This window comes from Phycodurus eques, chromosome 5, assembly GCF_024500275.1.
Source record: "Phycodurus eques isolate BA_2022a chromosome 5, UOR_Pequ_1.1, whole genome shotgun sequence".
In the NCBI taxonomy this organism is placed as follows: Eukaryota; Metazoa; Chordata; class Actinopteri; order Syngnathiformes; family Syngnathidae; genus Phycodurus; species Phycodurus eques.
Window position 1 is genome coordinate 1,505,459 of NC_084529.1, and position 26,119 is coordinate 1,531,577.

At 44.6% G+C, this 26,119-nt stretch overlaps 3 protein-coding genes across 7 annotated transcripts in view; 1 reads left to right on the forward strand and 2 right to left on the reverse strand.

The window, feature by feature from the left end:
- The window catches only part of mob2a (MOB kinase activator 2a), a 63,497-nt gene extending 45,131 nt beyond the window's left edge, over positions 1-18,366 (forward strand). For 2 of the 3 annotated variants that reach the window (XM_061676718.1, XM_061676717.1), the window contains exons 2-5: positions 7,414-7,574; positions 10,827-10,920; positions 15,891-16,015; positions 16,616-18,366. In XM_061676718.1, the coding sequence (XP_061532702.1) occupies positions 7,414-7,574; positions 10,827-10,920; positions 15,891-16,015; positions 16,616-16,935 (700 nt within the window). In that variant the 3' untranslated portion in view covers positions 16,936-18,366. Of the gene's footprint in view, positions 1-606; positions 791-7,413; positions 7,575-10,826; positions 10,921-15,890; positions 16,016-16,615 lie in introns of those variants that run through there. The other variant, XM_061676716.1, reaches the window with a different exon arrangement.
- A 1,693-nt stretch (positions 18,367-20,059) lies between these two features.
- Positions 20,060-21,334, reverse strand: kcnj11 (potassium inwardly rectifying channel subfamily J member 11). The gene has a single exon (XM_061676714.1). It carries the CDS (start codon positions 21,224-21,226, stop codon positions 20,066-20,068), a length of 1,161 nt encoding a protein of 386 aa, XP_061532698.1. The 5' UTR covers positions 21,227-21,334; the 3' UTR covers positions 20,060-20,065.
- Positions 21,335-22,646: 1,312 nt separating this feature from the next.
- The window catches only part of abcc8 (ATP-binding cassette, sub-family C (CFTR/MRP), member 8), a 45,787-nt gene continuing 42,314 nt past the window's right edge, over positions 22,647-26,119 (reverse strand). For all 3 annotated transcript variants that reach the window (XM_061676704.1, XM_061676705.1, XM_061676707.1), the window contains 7 exons: positions 25,899-26,029; positions 25,742-25,820; positions 25,559-25,667; positions 24,841-24,944; positions 24,166-24,299; positions 23,082-23,144; positions 22,647-22,939 (listed from right to left, as the gene is read on the reverse strand). In XM_061676704.1, the coding sequence (XP_061532688.1) occupies positions 22,802-22,939; positions 23,082-23,144; positions 24,166-24,299; positions 24,841-24,944; positions 25,559-25,667; positions 25,742-25,820; positions 25,899-26,029 (758 nt within the window). In that variant the 3' untranslated portion in view covers positions 22,647-22,801. The remainder of the gene's footprint in view (positions 22,940-23,081; positions 23,145-24,165; positions 24,300-24,840; positions 24,945-25,558; positions 25,668-25,741; positions 25,821-25,898; positions 26,030-26,119) is intronic.

Consider the following 26,119-nt stretch of genomic DNA (forward strand, 5'->3'; position numbering starts at 1 on the left):
GCATTTGAAAGGGCTTATTATGAACACGGCTTTTAAACGTTATTTTTGTCCTTGCTCACTGCAAGATTGTCGTACTTAGTTATTTTAGGAGCTTAGTGGGACATTCGCCCTTCGAGTATCACCGGCACAGTGAATTAAGAGTTGTCATGTGCAATCATAACACGTGCAGCCGCATACACACGCATATATTTTATTGCATGAGTCGCTGCAGTGAAAACAAAAACAAAAAGTGGAAAGCCAAGCAATAGTGGTCCAATTTACATAGCACCAGCGTTAATGTGAGGAATGCCAATTACATTCGGCTTGTGCTTTTTTTTCTTCCTGTCATTTCTAGCCTAACATGCTTGTACACATATTCGTGAATGAAATGCAGCGACACCTTTTTTTTTTTTTTTTTAATTTAAAAAAAAAAAAAAAGAAACAAAAAAAAAAAGGATCCGAGTCCTCATTTACTGCATTACCACCTGTTGATGCGTTACAACAGCTCGAGCAACGTCCACGTGGGCAGGCTTCGGCGTCACCGCTTTGCTCTTCTCCGATTGGACGAATGTCATACGAGGAGGCGGGCTTTGCTTCAAAAGTTAGGAGTTTCCAGAGTCGCTTTCGCCGAGTGTCAGTGAACTCCGGACTCGTCTTTGTGGAGCGTCCCGGCTGTTATCTCCCCGACATGAGCTATGGTCGGCGATTATTGCTCTTTCCCTGGGGATAAGAAGGACATGCACTCCCAGAGAAACTCTAAAAACGGACTAAGTTGCAAAATGGTGCTTCAAGCGGTCGGCAAAGTTCTCAGGTAAAAAAAAAACCAACCAACCAAAAACAGTGTCATGTAAAAGCTGCTGCTTGTCTTTTCTCGCGTCGTCGAATTTGCAAGGATAGGCGCCAGATGTTCGCTTAATGTCGACGTTAACGTCGGTCGGTGTATGTTAGGCCGTGTGTCCGTTTAAATGCGCGGGTGTTAGTGCGCTGCTCGGCGGCTCATCGAGCAGCTGCTTAAGTTGGCCACGACTCGAGTCTCTCCGGCAAGAAACGCGACACATGTCTGCTCTTGCGTGCTCGTAGAAAAGCTCCAAAACGAATTGCCATGGACGCGGTCGAACATGCGAGATAAAGAGTCACCTCTTAACTTGGAATAGCGCAGCTTCAAAGGTTTGTCATGCAATTAATTGAATGGACATGAAAGCGCTTCTTTTTTTTTTTTTTTTTTTTTTTTTTTTTTTTCCCCCCTCCCTGTGCTCTTATTAAGACGCATGTCCTGGTTTCAGGCAATGCGTGACACACCAGAAGTTACGTTTCTCCACTTGACCTATATTTTGTGCGTGACCATTGCTGGCTAAATTAATCATTTATTAGCTGAAGTCAAACCGAGAATGCATGACCCAGATCGCCATGCCCGATGTCTTTGCATGTCATCCAAGTGACACAAACAACAAACCGCTCCTGTTCATCTGCGTAAATGCAAATAAAGCAAATACCAACTGTGAACCCACTTTACGCATGCCATGTAAAGAGGATGTACGGTCACAATGAGTGGGCTCCTTCTTGGGAAAGCTTGTCTCGTTAATGATTTGGTGAAATTTCCTCTTACCATTTTAAGCCCGAGGACAAGGAGAAGAACAAAGGCCACATACCTCGAAACCTGTTGACTGTGAAGATGTACGGAGCAATACAGCGGAAGATTGGATGCCTTCTTGGAACTCAGAACAGATGTTAAATGATGCAGCGCTGTAGGGCTTTAATGTGCACAGAGACACTTTCTGTTGCACCCAATCAAGTAATAGTCTTAAGAAGTTTGTAAGCATTATATTGTGGCTTAAAGGTTCTTTTGGATATGTTAAATGATATTCCATCTTCAGAAAAGACCGAACTATAAAACTTCAAAGTTTATAAGGTTGCGTAGTTTGGGATTTTATGAGGATCTGGGGCTGTTTACAGCTTCTCTGTTAACCCATTTCCTCCTTGGCGGGTTTTTTTTTTTTTTTTTTTCCCCCCAAAATTTAAGATGTTAATGCTATGAATGCATGTTTGTTATGGTTTGCTGCTTGTTTAAATTCACTGTTAGTCAACCTTCGTGACTCATCGCTTCAACACTTTGTCAGACATCATCATTATTTGTACCAGTCGGTGTCTGACCTAAACTTCCTACAATCAACTTCCTTGTGCCAAGTGCTTAACAAGAAGTCCAATCTTATCTCACACAATCCCCCGCTCCCACCTTTCCTCTCACACCTTGTTGTGATGTTGATGAGACTCCATTATCGTAATGGCAGGGGGGCCCTTGCATGCGCCGCAGCCCCATGAGCCACTGAATGGGATTTAGCACAGGATGACACGTGGGGAGGCGTTAAGGCCTCTTTATACGCTCGCGCGGGTGACGGCACCCGCATTGCATCACGTGACCGGGCGCACGGCACACATTTCCGCCGCGCGCTTAAAGCCACGGAGATCATCTCTCGCGATTGGTCTGTTCTGAGTCACATGCTGTGATGACGTACTCAGCTTTTTTCCTTGTTCCGGAGACTTAAAAACGACTACCGGACTTGGCCACCCTGTGGTGTCCTAGCCAATGTCAGCTGTAGCGACACCCCCGACTTGGAGGAGAGCTGCAGCACATTGTCAAAACGGCGCGCCTGGGTTGCGCTCGAGTATAAAGGCAAACTTGCGCGCGGGATAGCCGCAGTGACGTCAGCGCGGTCGCCGCCCGCGCGAGTGTAAAGAAGCCTTTAGGCAGAGTGGTGCTGGGACAGTAGAAGTGGTTGAATTGGAACAGTGTGTGCACGTTTAGGCCTGCTCCCTGGCTACAATGCTCATGTACTGATTTACAGTGCTGCTGACGCCCCCGGTGATGCTCCTGATTAAGTGGTGCCAGCTGTGCTTTCTATGTTTGCATTTGCTGCTTATCTCATCGCCACAGAACTAAAACTGATGAGGTCATCCTAAATAAGATGCTTGTGAATCTTCACAGGAACTTTAGCAGAAGCTTTGGCAGACCAACAGTACCTTGCACAGTTTTTGAATGTGCTCGCCTTGTCTCTTTTCAGCCCCATAATGGCTGCTGTGGTTTTGCTTTGCAGAGACCAGGCTGGTCTCAATCGTCTGTGGTTGTTTCAGGGAAGAGAACAGTTTTGTCTGTTAAATTTGGATCTTGAAATAGATCTGGAAGCCTGGATTGCAGTAATTGAATCCTGCTGACTCACACTCCTTACATGAAAAGGTTAATTATTATTAATTATTTTGACCTCTGACTCAATCGATATCTGCGATTGGCTGGCGACCAGTTCAGGGCTTGCCCCGCCTCTCGCCCGAGGATAGCTGGGATAGGCTGCAGCACTCCCGCGACCCTAGTGAGGATATGCGGTACGGGAAATGGATGTATTGATGGATACGGAATTGATATCGGAGCATTTAAATCAATATCGGCTCAAATAGAATTGCAGCCTAAAGAATCAATATTGAATCAAATTGCAACCTAACGAGTCGAAATCACATCAAATGGCGATGTTCTTAAAGATGCCCAGCCCTAGCGTGGGTAGTTTTACCCAACGTCCCATTCCAAATTAGATGACTGGCATGCATGTTACAGCATTTTCAGTCAGCCGAAGCCTCGAGTTCGAGTTTCCCTTTTCACCATGTCAAACATGCTATATAAACGGGGTGTTTGTGGCTTCATATAGTGAATAAAGATGGCTGGTTGGTAGGGGGTCGTGTGGCGGCTGGTGAAAGTGAAAGGGGGCAAGATAGTGGATGACAGATGGAGTTGAACAGCTGCCAGGTCAGTCATCCATAGCTCTGTCTGCAATGACCTGTATGTCACCCGGCTATACAACCCTATTTTCTTATTGTTTTTATTACAGATAAACACCAGCATGTCTGCTTCCTCCTCCCCCTTCTCCCCCTTTTCTTTAAAAAAAAAAACTGTACCACCTCAAATTTGTACATGTGTGATCTTTGCATGGCTCTTATGAGTTTCCCCATACAGGTCTAGCCAGGTTTTCTTGATTTGTGAGATTTGACCGGTCCGTTTTGGTGCCAGACAGGCTGTGGCAGTCCTTTCCACTAGTGCCGAGTCCTGGTCTTGGTCTTGTGGCCTGCCTTGATCTGGTGAGACAAAATGGGCATCTGCTGCCTTTTATGGCAAAGACTGGCCTTATCAAGAACAGGCGAGCTGTGTGTTTAGCGAGGGCAGACGTGCATGTATGAGGGGAGGAATTCTGGCACTGAGGAGGTTTTATTGATCCTAAAATAAACTAACAGCGCCAGAAATTCACTTCCCCTGACAACACAAATGCGTGCTAGACAGGGAGGAGGTGTTTGTGTGAAAAATAATGAAATAAGAGGCAGGAAATAGCTGGGTGAACATAATATTTTCTAAAGGAAAAGAGAGGAGGGGGATGGCAAAAGAACAAACTTGAACCTTTCTCAGGAGCCAAAGATTTCTGAGGAGCTTATTAGCAAAGCCTTTGTAACGTTGCGAGACTGATGGTATCTGTGGATGAAGCACTTTGCTCTGCTTTTAAGCCCTTTCACAGCGTGAAACATGAAACTCAAAGCCACAAGAACCATTAAACTGTTAGTTCATTTCTTTGTATATTTAGCGGTGAAAAAGAAGCAAGAATAGAAAAAAGGTATGTGTCTTGAGAGGCATAGCTATTATTTTAACGGGGACTTATTTTGCCAAACCAAGTTTTTCTAGTATTTGGAATGTAATAATATCTCGATGGTGCCTCAGTAAACATTTCTGTGAGAGACCTGAAATCGGGTCATTCGAATTTCTGGAGCTCATCTACGTAACTAGCGAGGATCTCCGTCATCCCTTTCCGCTCCTGAACCAGCTCTGTCAACATAACAAATGCGCTCTTACAAATGGGTCTTCTACACGGAGGCAACCAATCAGTTGGTCTTTGCCAAATATGGACAAAAGGGATACAAAACTGGTTCAAACAACAGTAACTGTCAGAGGGGCCTTTTCTGGACACTCAGATGGCAAAAAGGGTTTTGTTTTTTTTAAATGAAATTGACACTTTTATACTAAGTTCATGTTAGAGACTCCCTCTATGGCGGTCTAAATAACCAAAATAAGGGACTTTTAAAACAAGGTGAGTGAGATCAGAAGTGAACGGGTCAGATTGTCAGTTTGTGACCAGGAGATGCAGACAAAGATGACAAAAGAGGGCAGGAATGAGGCCCAAGGCTGGGCGAGCACAACAGGCGGTTTTGTCATGAGGACTGAGGTGGGAGAAAGACCATTAATTTAAAAAAAATAAAAATAATACTTCGATGGGAAGGACACAGAGTAATAGAAAATGTAAATCCTTCATGGTGTCATCTGCTTTTTTTTTTTTTTTGGACTAGCATAAGTACAGATGCAATGTCCTAAGTAGATATTGACCTCTAAAGATGAATTACCACCCAACTAGCAAGAAGTTGTTTTCACAGCATGTGTTCACTTGATGACATGCCTTCCCTTGTTTACCAGTATGGAAAGAAGGGAAATGCTTTCGTTAAGGAGCACTTGCATACCTTTTGCCGCAACACCTTGTGATATGCAGTGCTGTCATGCTTTATTAGTGTTTACTAGTTCCCATGGACATCAGCTGTGCACGTGGCGATTGGCCTCCCCTCCTCATTAGTTTCACTACATCTGGCCTCATTTCTCACTGACTTTTTCTGTTCTTCTTTGTAAATACGTCTCTATTTTGGTTATAGTGCCCTCCCGCCTTGTTTCTATACTGCAGTACTTAAGTCCAGCGCTTGGGTGAAAGTGAGAGGGGCTGCAGAAAAAAAAAAAAATCCATGATCCTGTGTCATGAGTGCTATTACAAGAGCTTGTGTGTGTCCAAAAGCAGCACTCTCAGATGATCTGATTGTGTGACAAAGGTCCAGAAGCTAAGGAGAGGCCAATAAAGGTTGACAGTTGCTGCATTACTTTCTTGAGCAAGTTACGGGGGCAGCACAATATATTGTTTGAACATCAGCGCGATGTATGTGCGCGCAATAGTCACATCGCAAGTTCAGCTGCGGCTAGTGATGCTGCTAACTCCTTACAAAGTAACACGTTACTCCAAAAAAAAACGCCATTTTGAGTAATGAGCAAAGTTAGGATACATTTAGGGGAGGGTGGGGGGCACGGTGATCGACTGGTTAGCACATCTGCCTCACAGTTCTGAGGACCGGGGTTCAAATCCTGGCCCCCCCCTGTGTGGAGTTTGCATGTTCTCCCCGTGCCTGCGTGGGTTTTCTCCGGGCACTTCGGTTTCCTCCCACATCCCAAAATCATGCGTGTTAGGTTGATTGAAGACTCTAAATTGCCCGTAGGTGTGAATGTGTGCGCGACTGGTTGTTTGTTTAATTGTGCCCTGCGATTGGCTGGCGACTAGTTCCGGGTGTACCCCGCCTCTCGCCCAAAGATGGCTGGGATAGGCTCCAGCACACTCGCGACCCTTGTGAGGATAAGGCGGTACGGGATACATTTGGGATTAGCCTTTGAAGTTGGTAATGGTAAAAAATGAAGTGAAACAGACAATGATTTTAGTCAATTCTTTTCCAGAAGGAGAGTGCTTAAGAGGAGGAGGATGCTATTGATGTGGCACAGCTTTAAGCAGGCATCAGGTGCAGGTGGAGATGGGCCTGCCCCAAGTTGGAGGCAAAGAAATGACGAAAATTTTATTTTGTTAAATTTGTACACCAACATGTACTTGAGCGATGTAGATAAATGTTTTTCTGCTTGAAGAAAATTGTGTATTTTGCCTTATTGTACTCTTCAGAGTCTTCCAGATTGCTTAATTTATGTTAAAAAAAAAAAAAAACTCTCTGCGGGAGAATTCCCCCCCCAAGCCCTGCTGCAAAATTATTTTTTATTTTTGTCACCTTTTTCATGCCTTTGGTGTTTGCACACTGCACTTTTTATTTTTTTATTTTTTTTACAGTTTTTGAATTTCAGACATGACATTAGGTTAGAGGTCAGAGTGTAAGGTCATGTACAGACAGGCCTCTTGGTTTAGTCTATGGTGGTGGGTGTGAATCTACTGTTGCAAAATGTCATCCCTCACTTTGAGCCTTGGGATCTGTCAACTGCTATCAGCAATTCAAAACTGTTTGTAGATTCACTATAATTTTCTAAATCAGTGTGTCTGAACTCGAGACCTTTTTCCATTGGCATTGCATTTCCCAATTAAATTATGCTACTTCTATCAAGTACTTGGTGATTCTTGAGCATCTTGCATAATGTAATCTTTCAACTGCATTTTTCCCCCCCTTGCATTACTGTAAATGTTATTGGAGGCTAGAAACAACAAAATGATTACCTTACTTGCCGTATTCCACGGTGCTAGATTGCATATTTCCATGCATTCATTCCCCATCTTTACTGGCATAAAAGTGCAATATCCTGACCTTCCCTCTGCTTCTGCCTGACAGGAAGTCGAAGACAAAACCAAATGGAAAGAAGCCTCCAGCCGAAGAGAAGAAGCAATACCTAGAGCCGGAGTTCACAAAGATCCGAGTGGTGGATTTTGACCTTAAGGAGCTGGTGGTGCTGCCCCGAGAGATAGACCTCCACGAATGGCTAGCCAGCAACAGTAAGTGATGGTGGTTGGTGTTTGAATATGATATATAAGCCTGTCCCAATCCAATCTTTGAGATCGGAAATCGGTCAGATGTCAGCAAAAAAGAAAAAGCGTGTCAGTTTAGATTGGAATGGATCAAAAATAAATAATGCGGTGGTATCATGCACCTCCATCACCTCTATCCAGCAGCACCAGAATGGCATACAGAGCCCATGTGATCACAACAGCAGGTTGCTAAGGTGCTAACATAGTACTCTCCGTATCCACTGTACGTGTTAAACCAGACTCCTCTAGTTTCAGAAAGCAAGACATTTTGGACATTTATATGCTTTCAGCTGTGCAAAAAGAGTCCATGGACAGGTCAAACAACATTACAACATGACAGAAATAATGGGTGCTAACATACTGTAATTAAATTACTTTACAGAGCATGATTCAGAACCCCTGCATGTTCACTTACAACCGTTAGTGCTAGCACTAGCTTGCTAGGCTACATAATGTTTTGTTGCCTGCTTGTGAGCAGTATCTTATTAAAAGTACGTGAACATACCTCACGCAAGCTTTAAATGAACGTCCCGAGCACCGGTGACCACCAACACACGTTATTCCCCATTTTGTTCTGATGAACACACTGCGCGATCCATTATTTTTGTCATTGCACAGTAATTTCGACGACCGAAATGTTTTGGCCGAAAATGACCCAAAAGTTTCGGACCGAAAGACTTTTGTCAGTTAAATAAAACTGCCAAAAGAGGTAGTTGTGATGATGACGAGCTGCGGAGGCGAAAGTAGGATTCACTTTCCGGTGTCAACGTAGCTTAAGTCACTCATCATTGCCTCCATGCCAGCGAATAAGCTACACTTCTGAGAAGTATTGTTGTCAAAAAAGGAGGAGCGATGAGTAATTAACAGGAGAAAGACTGAGAAGGGATGCCAATTGCGAAGCTTATCGTCACATGTAGACACAAAACACCGAAATAAAGTGGTTGGCTGATAAAGTACACCCGTCACATAGACGTGTCTGGGACTGCGTTATACTGGAGATTACCCAACTTTGAACAGCAAGATAGTTGGCAAATTAACAAGTGTCTGGTGAGAAAATAATACACAGCCACACAGGACGCCATCTGGAACCGTCCATCCATCCATTTTCTTTACCGCTTATCCTCACTCGTGTCGCAGGCTGCTGGAGCCTATCCAAGCTAACTTGGGGCGGAAGGCAGGGTACACCCTGAACCGGTCGCCAGCCAATCGCAAGGCCATCTGGAACCGAAAATAGTTAATACGTCACCGCGTACGGCAATTGAGAACAGGGGCCTATACCTTTGGTGGCCGGATTTTTGCTGCATCCCTAATGTTACCCTTGTTATATCCTTTTTTTTTTTTTTTTTTTTAACTTACTGTAGAAGTTCAGTGGGCACCTGCGTGTTTGCGATTCACCTATTTGCAGATTTTATTTGCAGAAAAACTCATCTACTTGTGATTTATATTAATGTGTGGGGGGGGGGGCAGAAAGCCATTTTTTTTCCCATAGCTAAATACTGTCTACCAGAGGTGGCAGAAAGTCATTTATTTGCAAGTCACAAGTCTCAGCCAGCTTCTCGACAGGCAAGTCCGAGTCAAGTCGAAAGTCCTACACTTCGGGTTTTGAGTTATTTTTGAAACAAATTGATAATATATTACATGTACACAGATCATGTATGCTTTTGAATTCTATATTTATTTACCAAACAAACACCTCCACACTTTATTGGACATAATGATCTGGTGACAAAACTTCACTTTGTATCGTTGCCATTCTGTGGTCGTGCTGAAGTGCGTGATTCCTTGTATCAGCAATCGTAAGCCACGTTACATACGTGTCAAGGGCATGTGATACCTTCTTGCTTGCTCCCTTACTGGCCGACTCCATGTTAACCTAGCACTAACAAAATATGGCCAAACTGGAAGTCCTGACATCGCTTTGTAAAATATCTTCCTCATGCCAGGTAAAAAACAAGACAGGAGGTTTCCTGGAAATAAAGACGAGTGGAAAGTGAAAATGTCAGCCAACAGAAGCCGCTGGCGGTGCAGCAACCACAGACCCAAACCTTTAACACAATCCAGACATGGCACAGTATTTAGCCCGTTCCCAACAACACGGAAAACTATTCATTTAAACACCATCTCTTACTGTCAGTCCTGTTTACCCTTTTTCTTAAATTTACACTTGTCTTTATGAGCATAATTTCCTGAATCGTGTAAGCACACTGTTGCAAACAGGCTGTGCTTGATTGATGCTCCTCTAGACTTAATTTGGTTTCTCTCCCCGACTGTTTTTCTCAGGTTTTCAGTAAAGGGCTGCTCAAAAGGGGAAGGGAAAAAGGAAACAAATGGGATGTTAGAACATGTTAGCATTTTATCGACAGGAAGTTATCAAAGTTGTGTTTGGACTTGTAGCCATTGATATTTACTGTAGTTTCATCTTCGTCTTACTTCAGTTTTTTCTTTTGCGTACAATCATGGCTTAATTCTCCAAATATTTCCCAGTACTTTTGCTGGGCTGGAACAGTATTTATTTACAGAATTTCAATGTCTATTTGTCGGTAACTAACACTCTATGGCAAGATAAGAGAGTCACGTTGCATAGCAGTCACATGAAAAAAGGTTTTCCCACACTAGAGTGAGATGAGTGGGCCTTCGAAAGTAACTCTTTACCTGTGGAAGCCCTGCAGGTACATCTTCACATGAAATACTTTAATGGGTCACCAGTGGTTAACCTAAATGTTGCAGCTTTAATAAGAAAACAGCATGTGTTACCTTGTATTGTGAGTCATCATCAATGTTGTTTAAATGCAAACATTCATTTTCTGGCAACATATGAGTGTAGGCTTAAAATAAATCAACCTGATAACGCTGCTTTGGGCCTCCCTGCTGTTGAGAACTTTGGGCAGCACATTAAAAAGCATTTTCCCTCAGTCTGTCGTTTATTTTTTTTCAATCTCTTTTATTGCATACACCTTCACAACTGAAATGCTGAGACTTCAGTACAACTTGGTTTGCGGATGACTTTAAATACCGACTAATAGTGCTGCTTGTGACTGTGAGTCACTGATGTTAGAAACGTACTTGACAGTCCACAAAAGGACGCATCATTAACAAATACGCCTCTTCCGTGTTGTGACGTCAATAAGCATTATTATAAGAGGATAATCTTGAGCAGGAGATGACTCAGCATGTTGGCATTATGTGACCTCTCCTTTTTTTTTTTTTTTGTTCCTGCAGCAACTACATTCTTCAATCTTATCAACTTACAGTACAGCACCATCTCAGAGTTCTGCACTGGCGACAGCTGTCAAGCCATGACGGCATGCAACACGTGAGTAATCGACCTTAAAGGTCAATCATGACACATTTTTCAAATTGAATTGTCTGCAACATAAAAACTGTGTAGCATTGTTAACAGGCTTATAGGTGTAAACGAAGCAAACTAATATGAATATGTTAAAACACTAGAACCATTTTTGAACACTCATTTCATCATGTGACGTCACACATGAGTTCTTGTTTGACTTTTGAGACATATTTTGGTCAGTTTTGAAATGGTGTGACCTTCAGGAGATTGGTATTTTGAGGTCCCACTCTCTGTCCTCTATCTGCTTTGCTGTTGAGTCACTGTGCCAATATAAAGAGTCACAAAGACGCTAGAGGCCGCTCGACTGTCTGAATCCGGAGCATCCGTGCGTTGCAGTCAGCTTTCTACCTGTATTGACTTAAGAGCTGCAGGACAGCAAGTATGGCACCTCTGGGGCTCCATTCTGCTCTGCCCGTCTTGTTTGTAAGAGCTGATCCTCCTCCATCATTATCACATCACTTTTATAGAAGGTGCACAGATGTGCTGTTACAGTGCAATAAAAAAAAGTCATTGTTTATTATTGGCCTATATTTCTACCATAACTATGCTTGTTGATGAGCTGCCAACCTATAAAAATTCACTTCAAGAACAATTAGTCCAAATTTCTGAATTTCCATATTTTCAAAGTTTTGTCGAGAACATTTCCATGCAACAGTCGTCATCGTTAATAAATTGTGGCTTCAGTCGTTGTCATTTTAATATTTTTATTAAATCAACCTTGTAATGGTGGATGCAGTTGCAGCCTGAATCAAAGTACCAGTAAATGAGATTTTGACATTTCAGCATCAAAAAGATCTGTCTATGGCTTAATTCCTCTTTGCCAATTCTGTTTTCAACCCCGGTAACAAAATAAAAAAAATAAAAAATAAAATAAAAAACAATTGTGCAAGTCTGTTAAAGCAGGTTCATCAGATCTCAAACGTCGAACTTAAAACTCAGCACTCTATTTTGCAAACAAACAAAGAAACAAATAACATTGCCGATAGACTGAATTTGATAGTTTATGTATGGACAATAGTTTTGGTTTCTATTATGGGCAATGGGCAGTGTACTTCCTGTACGCGTACAAGAAGTACATTTAAGAAGAAATGTAATTACGTCTTCTCTTGCATGCTATTTATATTGCATATTTATGTTTCCTAAATCCACAATTGCTGTTGAAACAATACAAATTTCCCCATTGTGGGACGAATAAAGGTTATCTTATATTACAAAATATTAAATAATAATAATCTACTTTTAACCTGCTCACATTCTGAAGTAGCGTGTGCAGTGATTCATTTCCGGTCCAGAAGCGACGTCCTGAGTGAAAGTGTATTATTTTTAGATTTATATCTCTAAACACAGATTATTTGGCCTGTTATTTTGTTGTTCAAAGTTGGTAACGCCGCGAAACGCAGTTCCAGCCAGACAAATGGCTTATTTCAATGTTTTCGACTGCTTGTAACGATAGCTTAGCAATTAGCATGGCTTTGACATCATCTTCACCGATCCACTGCTCGTCCTCCCTTCGGCACAGCATATTCGCTGCCATGAAGGCAATGATCAGTGAGTGACGTTCTGTAACATTTCTCAGTTTTTTTCCTAATAGGAAATGGTGCACAATAAACAAATTACTTTCGAGAGCCTAGATTTCTCACCAAGGAAAAAATGTTGCCGTTAATACGTGTGTGGGAGTCGACGCTTTTCAAAGGCATTGTCCCCTGAAAGACTGTTTGTGGCTAATTATAAGTATTTATCTAACTAGTTTACCCTGTCAGGGTGGGGTACAGACTTAATGGTGTGCACTCTTGCCTTAAGGAGCAGTCCTTTTGTTCATTCTGTGTATTCTGCATGCTGGAAAAACCAGATTACCCACACACAAATGTACGCACTTTTGCGCATACACGTGGCACAAACTGTTGAGTCCCATTGTATATAATGAGGCATTCACTGTGAAAGATGAGCTTGTCTCTCAGTCAACAGTCATTTTGCTGCTGCTGTCACCTTAAGCCGCTACTTACCCACTGCTCTCCGACACTTTGGCGAAAGTGCTGCGACCAGATGTAGAGGGAGAAATATTGATATGTTTTATGTAGATACACCAACGTTGATCTCGCATGTGTTTCCACAGCAGGGTGAAAAAGTGGGACTGCAATAGCTGTGACAACTGTGTAAATAGTAGACTGTAGACTTTACACCGATTTTATCGGCCGATAATTAGCATTTCATGCTGATCGGCCTTGTCATAATTTGTCGATCGATCGGCTCCGCAAAAGACATTTACTCCGGGTCGCCATCGTGCACAGTATATTTGAATCCGAAAGCTAGTTTCTTTTTATCCTTGTCGCATGTCTTTTGACGTAGACCTGTAAACGTGTGACGGTCAATCAAGTTATTTAAAAAAAATAAAAAATAAACACGGCGGCGGTGTGGAAGAGACAACACGTCTGAGACAGACAGCACGTAATGCTGGATCAGACTACAAGACAAATTTGCTCTTTCAAGATTGCAATAAAATCTTGGATTCCGATACCACTGCATCCTGATTTTGACGATCATTGGGCTTTATCTTGTCAACTCAAATGCGCCCGGATACACTCGTTACCGTGGCGACGACAACAAGAGCGGATCGTGCCGATTATATCGTGAGGACAAAATGGGGGGGGAAACCGGTGCTCAGGACAGGGGAGGACATTCGTTCAAGGCTTGCTTGAGGTATGTTCCCGTACTTGGAATACGATGCGCCTCGCAAGCGGGCAACAAAAACGTTAAGTAGCCGAGCCAAGCGAGTGGTAGCCCGAGCGGTTGGACGTAAACATGCCGCCGTTCTGTCGAATCGTGCTCTAAAGTGTCAGTGTGGGTGAAGTCATTTAATTAAAATACGTGAGCACCCATTATTTGTGTCATGTAATGTTGGTTTGACCTGACAGATTCGAATACACGATGTGACTAGAGCAGTGATTTCCAACCTTTATGGAGCCGAGGAACATATTTTACAATTGAAAAATCTCACGGCACGCCAACAAAGAAAAATGTCACACAAGGTGGATACATTAATTCCTGTATTTACTTCCTGCCATCTAATAGAAGACCATTCATTTGTTCTGTCTGTCACTATGCCTCACTGGCATAAATAGAGGAACAAAGACATTATTTATTGTAAATCTAATTTTTTTTGAGCAATTACACAATTCTATACGGTAAATGAACAGATCATTTAAAAAGACACATTCCTCCATCTTGTGATCGGTTATCGTTTTTCTTTTTTAAACTCTCCGATCGGCCCCAAAAATCCTGATCATGTGAAGCCTCGTAAATAGTGTGACATTGTACACATGCGACGCAGTGTAAATTGCCAATGACTTCAATAATGAAATGGAACAAAAGACAATAGGGGACGTTGATAATTTTTGGTGTCTTCTAGCCACGGGGCTGCTCATCAGAAGAACGCAACACAATTTGTTCGAGCGATGAAACTTTGTCTTCGTCCGATTCCATCCTTTTCATTTCGTGACCAACCGACCCCTGCCCACTTGTGTTTTGTCGGTGTCAGTGCCCCTGCCCAAAGACGGCTCAAAACTATTTTGGAGCACAACCATTTAAGACTTAGTTAAACCCATTTCGTGTGCAATAGAGCAAGACGGACGACATGTTTCACTGTACTTTATTGTACTCTACATTCAATTCATATTTGAGTTCAGCTAAACATTAAGGCTGCCACGAACGATTATTTTATTTTCGACTCGTCGCCATTTATTTTTGCAATTAGTCGATGAATCATGTCGCTGGGGCGTTGGGCCGAATCCTCCTGTGTCCAGATTGGGTCAATTCCATATTTGTGTGTTAAATGTTGTTGTACATTTAAAATGTGTATGTTAGATCTGTCAAATTGTTTGTTTTCATGAAAAAATCTCCACAGCGTCTGAGAGACCTCTGCTTAAATCATCAGCAGTGTGACTGTCAAGTAGTTCTGTGTAGCTCTCGACATCCTGCCATCTGAGGTCAGAGCAGCGGCGAGGTTCTCGAAGGAATCTTGAGCTCGAGTTTACACGCCGCAGCTCGTTATGAAGCCCGGTGTTGTCACCGAGTTAGAAAAAGGGTCGCGTATCGACGGCAATAAAAGTAGCAATCGCCCGGTCAATTTATTTTGCCCTATTTGAATTTGAACAAATACATCCGGTAAAGTTTGTAGGACATTGCTCCTTGTTTTTGTCTGGCACTTATTTTCTCATTGGGGTGATGTTGGCATAAACGTTTGTTGTATTTCCACCGATTGTTTGAAACTTGCAACATACCGTTGTGCTTTTGTCCATGACATCTGGGACATACTTAACACAAAAACCAAAGTAGTTCCAAACGGCAGGTTTGAAAGACAATGGAGGATTTTTGATATGAGGAGGGTTGGTGGAACTAGCCATGTTGCAATGGCGCGTTAGCTTTTGTCTCAGCAGCTTGGGGTGAATCTAATCATGAATCTATATCATGTATGACTACTGAAATACATTTTCTACCGTACTCTGACCTATAGAGATGTACCTGTATATAATACACTATGATGTATGCATCCGTACAGTATATTGTACAGTGATTTTATGTTGGTAAGGCTCTGTGTAAGATGAGTTGGAGTCAACCGTTGTGTCCGTCCATCTTAGAGTTTGACGCAATGCTCAGAGTCGGACATAACTTGTGAACTCGGGTTTTCCCCGAATGTGGCAATATACGGCAGCAGATGAACATCTCCTAAGATCACTCGACTTGTTTCTTTTGGAGTCTCAATGAAAAACTCAGTGTGACGCAAGAGATATTTTTCTGTCAACAGCTGCTCCCTCCTCAAATATTTTGAAGGAAACATTTCCATGATTCATGAATACCTCATTTACACTTTGTTCTTCCTCACTGTCCGGTATTTTGAAATGTGTGTAAAGGTTCCCCCCCTTTTGTCTGTTCTCCAGAATATACTACTGGCAGGACGAGAAGGGAAAGAAGACAAAGTGCACTGCGCCACAATATGTTGACTTTGTTATGAGTCTTTGTCAGAAACTGGTGACGGATGAGGAAACCTTTCCTACGAAATATGGTAAGTGTCCCTTCCACTGCTCAAGTAAGTGGTTCCCGAGCACCGTGCCATTGCACATTAGAAATGATCCAATTTCACTTATTTGGGCTGAGAAGCATTTATTTATTTCTTAAAAAGAGTGTATCTTTGGCCATCTATCCCGGCAATGTATAGTCAAGTGCACTTAAATGTTCTTCCACTAGATGGCAGAAGGTACAATTGACCTTTGTATCCCACCTGTCAGCATGACTGCCATAAAAGCTAGGAACAAATGGAAAGAAAGCTGTTGAAGATCTCTGTCTCTCAGCTTTGTGTTTAACTAAGCAGGACGGATTTCACACTGACTATGTAAATTTTTTTCCACTAGTGTCTGTATACTTTTTGTTTGGTGGTGTGCTATGAGATTTTCTTGATGTGTATTGTATTATGCGGCTCAGTCAAGTTTGGGAACCGCTTGGGTAATGTAGCACCGAATGTTGTGCTGCTGCCTCTGTTGTGTTCCGCCACTAAACAAAGCAAGAAGTCAAACTATATTGCGTTCTTTTCTTTGAGTTCCAGGCAGATTGGGTGTGGGCTTCAGCAAGGTTATGCCACCTCCTAATCCTCTCCATCTTCCCTCAGGGAAAGAATTCCCCAACTCCTTTGACACGTTGGTGAAGAAGATCTGCCGGTATCTGTTCCACGTGCTGGCTCACCTCTACTGGGCGCACTTTAAAGAGACGGTGGCACTGGACCTGCAGGGCCACTTGAACACTCTCTATGCACATTTTGTCGTTTTTGTAAGGGAATTCAACCTGGTTGACCCGAAGGAGACCTGTATCATGGACGACCTGTCCGAAATCCTGTGCGCCCCGGCCCCGCCGCCGTTGGCCGTGCCGGCCCCGTCCTCCCCGACCTCGTCCCCCTCCCCGTCCTCACAAAACCACGTGACGGAGAGATGAGCGGAGGCGCCGCCGAGGCGCCGGCCCTCCCGGAGTTGATCGAGGACAAGATGGAGGAAAGACGGCCCGGCCGCTTTCCGCGGTGTGTCAGCAGGACTTTAGAGACCTTCCGCTACTCTTGTGTATTTCTCTGCAGCGCCAACCAACCAGTCGGAGAGGGGAGGGGGGATTGGCGGGGTTTAGGGGGGTGGGTTTTAGCGAGGGGTTTATAACGCCAGCAGGAATTGGCGTGAACGTTCCTCCCAGGGATCAAAACAAAAAAACATGCCTCCCATCTTCTCTGCCATGTAAACCAGGACAAAAAAACTAAGGCTGCGTTTAATTTGTTTTGTTTCATTTCACTTTTACTTTTTGTCGGGAGGTTATTTGATTCTATTTTGCTGTTGTCGGGTTAAAGGTGTGCGTGTGGGGGGGCGTCGCGGCGTGGTTATCGGCTCTCTCCTTTACCCTCTCGCTAGCACACATCCTGTACGCAAGGGGGCCGTACAGTACACTGTGCGGCGTTTGCGTCGAACGGCGAGAGACGTCTCTGCCGGCCTCCTCCGACAGCCCCAATTGCCACGCTGGTCCTGAGAGTGGCACGGTGGGTAATATTAGCCAATCCCTGGTCGGGTTGATTGAAGGCACCGCCTACTCAGGACCTGAGAGAAAGTATGTCCCTGCTGCCAGAGAGGCTTCCCCCCCCCACCCCCACCCCCACCCTTTTCTTCCTTTGACCCTTTAGTTTGCCAAACTCCACATGACCGACCTACACATTGACAGCCTGGCCCCCAACAAACGTCATGTAGCCTACTTACCTCTAGAGGGCAGCAAAGGTGAAAATGCGGAAACAGAAGAAAATATAAAGATTGTATATTAGATATTTAATCTGATCAGAGAAATGGTGATACTTTAACAGACTGGTGGGTGAATTGCAGTGGTTCTGTTAGTGTTCAGTGTAGCACGCCTCCTCCCTCCGCTTTGTGTGGCGGACACACACACCTGCCCCAGCAGCAGGACAGATGGACAAAAACGGGATGTCATGTCCGCAGTTCCACAAAAAGCAACATGGGGAAAAGGGCGAAGAGGGGGGATGCGGAGCATGCTGGCGGCCAGCTGCAAATCTCCGGTCTTCTTATTTTGTTGTTGTTTTTGAGTTTTTCACCTCCCTTTTTAAAATTTGCTTTTAAAGAGACTATGAAAGTCAAATTAGTTTGGAGATAATGACAATAGTTATTACACATAGAAAAGAGAACTTCTGTCAGACAGCCTCTATGTGGAGGAGGATTGAGTTTATATTTGTCCCTTTTATAATTTATTTTTTTCTTTTTTGCAGGGTTCTTCAGTTCTGGCTCTTGTTTTTATGTATTTTAATTATTAACTAAGTTAAAAGCAATTTAATATTTCAAGCTCTGCTGATTATAATCTAATAAAAGAAAAATGCCGTTCTAATCTGTTGGGTCTTGATTGATATTTGAGGAAAAATGTTTGTCTTGCACCTGCATCCTAAGTTGGTGCAGTTACAGCCACAAATGAGCACTTTTTTGCATGTATTAAATTCAGAGTTGCCTTAAAAGCAACTGAAACGGGCTCGATAAAATCTTAAACAAATCATGACATTCACTCAACACTGCATTACAAGATGATCACGTTAATGAAACAACCATTGTGTTTCTCAAAGGGAACAAACCGGACTATAAGAACAATTATACCGGACGTTGAAGTCTGGCGTTAAGAGGTTAGGAAAAGAGAACAAAGAAAAGTGGCGGCCCGTACAAACCTCTATTGCCCGCTGCTTTTATTCCGGTCGAGGTAAAACCTCAGTGATTATGCCGGACGAAAAGCTTAACAATTTATTTGAAAATGCAGAGTCAAACCAGAAGGTTGCCTGCCTCGAAAAGAATCTTGAATTCAAACGTATCTCGTATGGCTGCATTCGTACGTAACATAGTCGAGTATCATGATTCAAATCGGGACGCAAAGCCCAATTTGAGCGTTTCCAGTGAGACGACTAAAGTTAAAGTTACTGCGTGTTTTTGTTTTTCAGTTCCGATGTCTGTCTTTTGTGTTGTGTCACAAGAAGTGCTTCCAGAAGTTCAGCTAACAGCGGCGATGCTCTTACATCTGGTACGATTGATTTCGTATTGCCGATACCGCGACTACCGCTCATCACCATGATTGCTAATACAATAAGTACAGTACACTCCGCTTCCTGCACCCAGCTGCAATCCCTCTTGGTCTCGCTTTCTTCTGTCTCAACCCAACCGGTCGAGGCAGACAGCCGCCCCACGCTGAGTCTTGGGTCTGCACAAGGATTTCTCCCCCCCCCCCCCCCATGCTTGTACTTGCTGCGAGGTTCAGTATCATCTGTAAGGACTTTGGCTTTGCAGCCAGACGGGCCAGGTTCAAGTCCGGCTGCAGACAAAACTGTCAAATGGCAAGCGGCGGTTGGCGTGATGCTATCGTCTGCTTGCGGTCGACTGTCCGTGTTCCCTTGAACAAGGCACCGACCCCGCTTCCCCAGCTCGACGCTGGCCACTGTTTGTGACCCCCCTGATGTCCCCTTTTTGCATGCCTTGCATGTGTGTGGTGTGCAACATATGAAATAAGACATTTTCAAAAATAAATTGATGAGTGTGCTTCTAGAACAGGGATGGGCAAAATAAAATTAGCCTAATAGCATAATTGCCTAAGTCGTTTTTAACCTAACACAATAGCTATTAAAAAAAAAATCCCATTTGTTTGCAAACAAAAATGTCCTTTACCGTGCATATTTGATTTAATTCGGGAGTTGATTGGTTAGTTCGTGGTAATTAAAAAATGAATCATGAAAATGATCATTATAAAAATAACAGTATTCAAGCAAATTTTAATCTATTTCATGGTTAATTGATTACAATGGAATTAATTATGAATGGTCAAATTTAAATATGATATTGAATTAGTATCAATTATTTAAGTACCGGAACACGTTTTTAACTTAACGCCTCATCGGTCGCTTTAGGAAATGAAAATAAAAAAGAACTGTGGCTCTTGAGCGCAAAGGTTTGCACACCCCCGTTCTCGACCTCGCTGTAAAGTGCCGAGAGAACTCTCGACTCTTTGTTGTGAGCCGGTGCTATGCGACTAACGCTGAATTGACGTTAAATTGTCATCGGCTCTCCAACCTGGAGCGCCGGGCCACGCCGGCCCCCCGCCGCCTCCTCGCCGACGGCCGCAAGTCGACGCCCTCGTTGACTTTAAACCTCGCTATGCCGCCCGCCTCGTCCATTTTCTTGGCGCTGCAGCACGGCGTGGGAACCTTCTGCGTGTTGCCGAACTTGGAGTAGTCCACCGCGTACATGCCGTCCTCCTCAGACACGGTGGGCGCGAACCGCTGGCCCCACAGGATCTCCTCGGACACGTAGGAGGTCCTGGCCTGCGTGGTGATGCCGGTGGTCTCCACCACGCCCTCCAGGACCACCACGACCTCCACGTCGTCGTGTTGCAGGTCCGCGGCGGACGTGCCGTACAGGGGGCTGTCCTTGTCGATGACGTGGCAGATGATGAGCGGGGACACCAGGAAGACCCCGTTGGTGCCCACCGGGTTATCCATGTGGATGTCGATCTGGTCCAGGGGCACCACCTCGCCCTCCTCGGTGGCGCTTCTCCTGACCACCTGCATCCGCACGGTGGCGCTGATGATCATGCTCTTCCTCAGGTCGCCGATTCGCACCATGAAGCAAAGTTTGTTGTTCCGCACCGAAATGACGGCGTGCTTGCTGAAGATGAGCGTCTCGGCGCGCCTGTGCGCCTGCGCCGTCTTCATGAAGATGCAGCCCAGCATGATGGCGTTGATGACCAGCCCCACGATGTTCTGCACGATCAGGACGACGATGGCGGACAAGCACTCCTCCGTCACCATCCTCGCCCCGAAGCCGATGGTCACCTGCACCTCGATGGAGAAGAGGAAGGCGGAGGAGAAGGAGTGGATGTCCGTGACGCACGGCGCCGAGTCGCCCGCCCGCCGGTCCAAGTCGCCGTGCGCGAAGGCGATGAGCCACCAGATCATCCCGAACAGAAGCCAGCTGCACAGGAACGACATGGTGAAGATGATGAGCGTGTGGAGCCATTTCAGGTCCACCAGAGTGGTGAAGACGTCCTGCAGGAAGCGACCCTGCTCTCGGATGTTGGTGTGCGCCACATTGCAGGCGCCGTTCTTGGCCACGAAGCGGGCTTTCCTTGCTTTCGATTTGAACTTGGGCTGTTGGACGTCCTCGGCCAAGCGCGTCAGCAGGTAGTCCTCCGGAATGAGCCCCTTTCTGGACAACATGGCTCTCCCGCATTTCAAGCCCTCTTTCTTTGTTTATATGGCTTTGCAGCTTTTTAGCTCGGCTGCGCCCTTCGTGCTCGTCTGCTTATCCGAGCTATGCGCTCTCCTCACGTTGCCCCCCCCCCACTCCAGATCAGAATCAGGCGCCCACGTGGGGATTCCTCTGCCTCGTCCTCAGCTGCCACCGTCACTCGGGGTGCACCGACAACAACAAAAACTACACCCCCACCAGCAGCAGGCGCATACCCCCCTCACTTGGAAAAAACAAACAAAACAAAAATCACCACGGGTGCACAAGATACGACGCTCCATATCGTAGCAGTTTCATGGCGGTAATGTTCCATCGGCGGGATGCGCTTTTCTTTTCTGCTGACTCTCCTGCTCGGGTGGGCGTGCAGACCCTCCCTCTCTCTCATGCCCTTGCTGGGAGTTGAATGAGAATATAGGAAGGGGCCAATTCCGTATGAAGCCTCTTGCAGAGGACAAAGGATCGTTGGTTCACAGTACCGACGCTCAGTTACCGCCGGATTTACTGTTTGTCATTTCATTGGTTTACAAATATTTATTATTCCTTATTCCATTATGATCTCGATTGTATGTATGCACATTAAAATAACGTATATAGATCCTATGTTTAATATTTTTCACATTTTTAATATTAGACGTGAACTAAGCTACTTGCCATTGTTTTTTGGTTTTTTTTTTCTTGTGCAGACTGCTGAAACAGTGAATTTTCCTTGTGGATGGATAAATAAACTATCTATCTATCTTACAAATTTGACCCCCCCAGCACGGGGCTTGCCCCCCCCCCCCCCTTGGCCCCCTACTTAATTATAAAATATATGTAATTGTGATCCGTTACGTTACTAGGAGAAAATGTGTAATTGAATTCCAGGTGCTTCTGGAAATTTCCACGATTACAATTTTAGTAACGCCGCAAAAGCTTAAGCGACATTGTCTAGATTGTGCACACTTGTCATTAGGTCAACAATGTATGATACAGTGGTTTTCCACATGCTGTACACATGTAATGCAACAAACAGTGTGTATTTATTCACAATTTATCTTTTTTTTTTTTTAAATTGCGCATAGACCAAATGTGTGGTTAATTCCCCCCAAAATGATCTATGGTTTGAACAGGATTTCCAAGTAATGTTCCCAACACTTAAGTGTCGTACAATATCGGTCTGACAATGCCAATCAAAAGGGAGCATGAAGGTTTTTGGTTTTTTTAAGAGAGCGCTTTGGTCTTGGTTTTGGCGAGGGGGTGTACCTAATGCTTTCCGAGAACAGCGTGTCTATTTCAGGCGTCCTTCTAGCGTTCTGAAGTAAATGCGGCGTCTTGTGACACTCGTGAGAATATGAACATGTGCTACTGGCAGTGTCAATGAAGGTCAGTCAGCTCGTGTGCAAACACACCTTACAGGGATAATATATATTTGATTAACAATCATTTCACATTGTTATGTACAAATATAATACAATATGAATAAAAAATAAAGGTAAATATTCCATGGGTCAATTGCACTTTGAATGTCTTCCTTCCATGCATTCTCTCCTCCTCTTCTTCTCGCGCTACTTGTCTGCTTGCACGAAGGAGGCGAAGACGCTGTCCTCCTTATTCAGCAGGGCCTGGGGCTCGCCATACTCCAGGATGATCCCCCGCTTCATCACGATCACCAGGTCGGCATTCAGGATGGTGTGGACGCGATGCTGTGTGCCACACGCGAGCATAAGAGCGACCGCTTGTCAATACTAACAAATACAAACCATTGTAAAAACTGTAAAGTAAGAGGAGAGCGTGCGTGCGTGCGTGCGTGTTGGGGCGATTATACGCTACTGTATATGCACTTACTGCTATTGTAACCACTGTTCTGTCAGCAAAGGCCGTCATGACCACTTTCTGCAGGATGCTCTCCTTTAGTGGCAGAAGAGGATTGCATTAAAAAAAAAAAATAAAGACTTTCACCAGCTATTGATATGTTACTTTGATATATATATATATATATATATATATATATATGACTGTACCGTGTTTTTAAATATGTGAAACACTTTGCAAGTTGTCTCCGTGAAACGTAACATATGAATACAATCGACTTACTTACCGGAGACAAGATTAGGTACGGTATTAATTTAGTGTCACAGTTTAATTTTGCTCTCCTCGTGTCCCGAAATGAGGAAACATAAACTTGAAAAACAGCAGTTTGATGTACGACGCTGCTGTCTACTGCAACGATAATAAACATACAGCGGCGCCTTGAGATACGAGTTTCATTTGTTCCATGACCGCTCAAAACACTCCTATCTCAAATCCTCTCGCTCCATTCAAATAAATGGAAATGCCAATAATTCCTCCCAGACCGATATTGAGCTGCTCCTGGTGTGCGCCCTGGCCACACGGAGGCGAGTATAACACAGACAAAGAGCATTTCACAACTGACTCAATAAGCTGCAGTAATCTCAGTCAGTTTTCACAAAGGATAAAAAAAAAAAAGGAGTGTTGTTATATTGTCTGTCTACATGTGTGGCTCCACCTTTTGTGTTCAAAGGCTAACCGTGAGCCTGTCTCCGGCATTTTGCATTGTTTGTTAACATGAAGCTAAGTGGACCTTTCTACGGCAAAGCTGCGTGGTCCTTTTAAATACACAAACGGTAAATGACGCTCTTTGTCAACCGGCATTCAGTCGACGCTCTCGCCGATTGCACACGGCGGCCCTCAGGCTCCTATTTGCACTCTTTTCGTTCTGTCCTCCTGCAGAAATAAGTCTAGTTTTTTATTTTTTTATTTATTATTATGGGAATCACTCACTTCGATGTTGCCTCCAACTCTTATTTCCTTTTTTCACTTGTTGTCATGTTGACAACAAGTGACCAGTGACCTCCACATCCCCCCACCGTCATCCCTGTAGAAAGACCGTGGTGGCAAACCCACTGACCGTTGCCATGTCGATGGACGCCGTGGCTTCATCCATGATGAGGATGCTGCTCTTCCTCACGAAGGCCCTGGCCAGGCAGAAGAGCTGACGCTGACCCTGGCTGAAGTTTTCTCCTCCCTCTGTCACATTGGCATCTGGAAACATGTTCAGATGAAGACTTAAAGTCGGATATATCTGAATAAAATTAGAGAGCGAGAAATAAATAGACCGATGGGTTCTGATTGTGTAGAGACTGAGATGCATCCGCTGTCTGTCTGGTCGTGACAAACACTTACGGGAGAACATAAAGTACAAGAGAGATAACCGGCGAGCCCACAGCGGCTAAATAAAGCCGTAAGCATACGAAGCGCTCGTCGTGGAAGTCAGATGAAGGTGAAGTCTGCCATTAGGGGTGATCCGAATACGAGACTGCGGCCCGAGAACGGGCATCGTGCCTTAAGAGCCTCTCCAGGGCGTTTGAAATATCGATGCTCGTGTATTGTGACACAGTGCAGCAGATGTGCAACCTTGGCTGCAGCTCAGCAGGATAGAGGAAGTCTGGGAAATGTCCTGCACCTTTTTATGGGCGGGCCATGGGAGCAAATTGAACTTTCTGGCACTAAGAGGGTCATAACACTGTGCTGAATGACACTTATATCGACACACACGTTAAAATAGAGCCGAGCAAAATCTCACCCAACCCGCCTGGAAGCGATTTTACAACAGGCTTAAGCTGAGCAATCTCTAAAGCTTCCCAAAGCATCTGATCTGTGGCCTTCATCTCTGGGTCCAGGTTGAACCTGCGCACACACACACACAATAAGTGGAACAAAAGCAGAAACCACACCGCAGATTAAATATTGAACAACTGTTCAACCTGCAAAACCGTACTGGCTTGTGAAATGTGGACATTGAATTCAAAAGACTGCTCCAAGCTACGAAGCATAACGCCAACAAATGACAAGCCGTCCTAATGACATTGGACGTGAGCACGTACAGAATGTAAGGTTTTCCATGTGAACGTGAAATAAAACTGGACTTCATCGTTTGAGCCCGCGTGGACGTTTTGAGAGGTCTAAGCAGGAAAGGGTCATTTCTACTTCAATGACTTCCAATGGGAACAAAAGTGTCAAAAGGAACAACACATTTTGATCGACCTTCGAGGTTCCACTTGAATCAAACTCATCGATGGTACAGATTACGTTTGTGGTTGCTTAAAAGTAACACGGGTCCTTTTTAAGGAATTCGACAAACTCTCAGCTGTGCTTGTGCGCGGGATGAATAACTCCAGTGGAAAGGTTTGAAGGCCCTTTTATCGCCTCTATCTGCCGCACCTACTACACGTTTCACCCTCATCTCACGTGGCACGACAAGAACATTTGTGGGTAAAACGGAGGCTCGTTGGCCCTCGTACCGAATGGTGCCGCTGAAGAGGATCGGGTCTTGCAGGATGATGGACAGACGAGACCTCAGCGCCTGCAGGGGCAGCTTGGCAATGTCGATGTCGTCGATCACAATCCTCCCTGCGGAAGTAAGGAAGACGCTCGTAGGGTATTGCCAAGTGCGGTGTCAAACACGATAGTGTGAGAGTGCAAACCTTCAAACATGTCCACCATGCGGAAGAAGGCCAGGGAGAAAGACGATTTGCCGCTGCCTGTCCGGCCACAGATCCCCACCTGCAAAATGCGCAACATTCACCGACACGCGCTCCCTCGTCCCTCGGCTCGGTTTCTCCGTGCCTCGGGTTTTCTTACCTTCTGTCCGGGGCTGATGTGCGCATGGACGTTTTTGAGCACGGGTTTGAGCGTGGCGTCGTAACGGACGCTCAAGTTCTGAATCTGGATTTCGCCGTGCTGGGGCCAGCTGTCAGGGACCTGAGACAGGTCTGGGAACCACACCGGACATCAACAGAGCATCGGTTTGACGCTTTGTAGTCAAACCGATGCTCTGTTAGATTGGGATTAGTAGTCGTTAA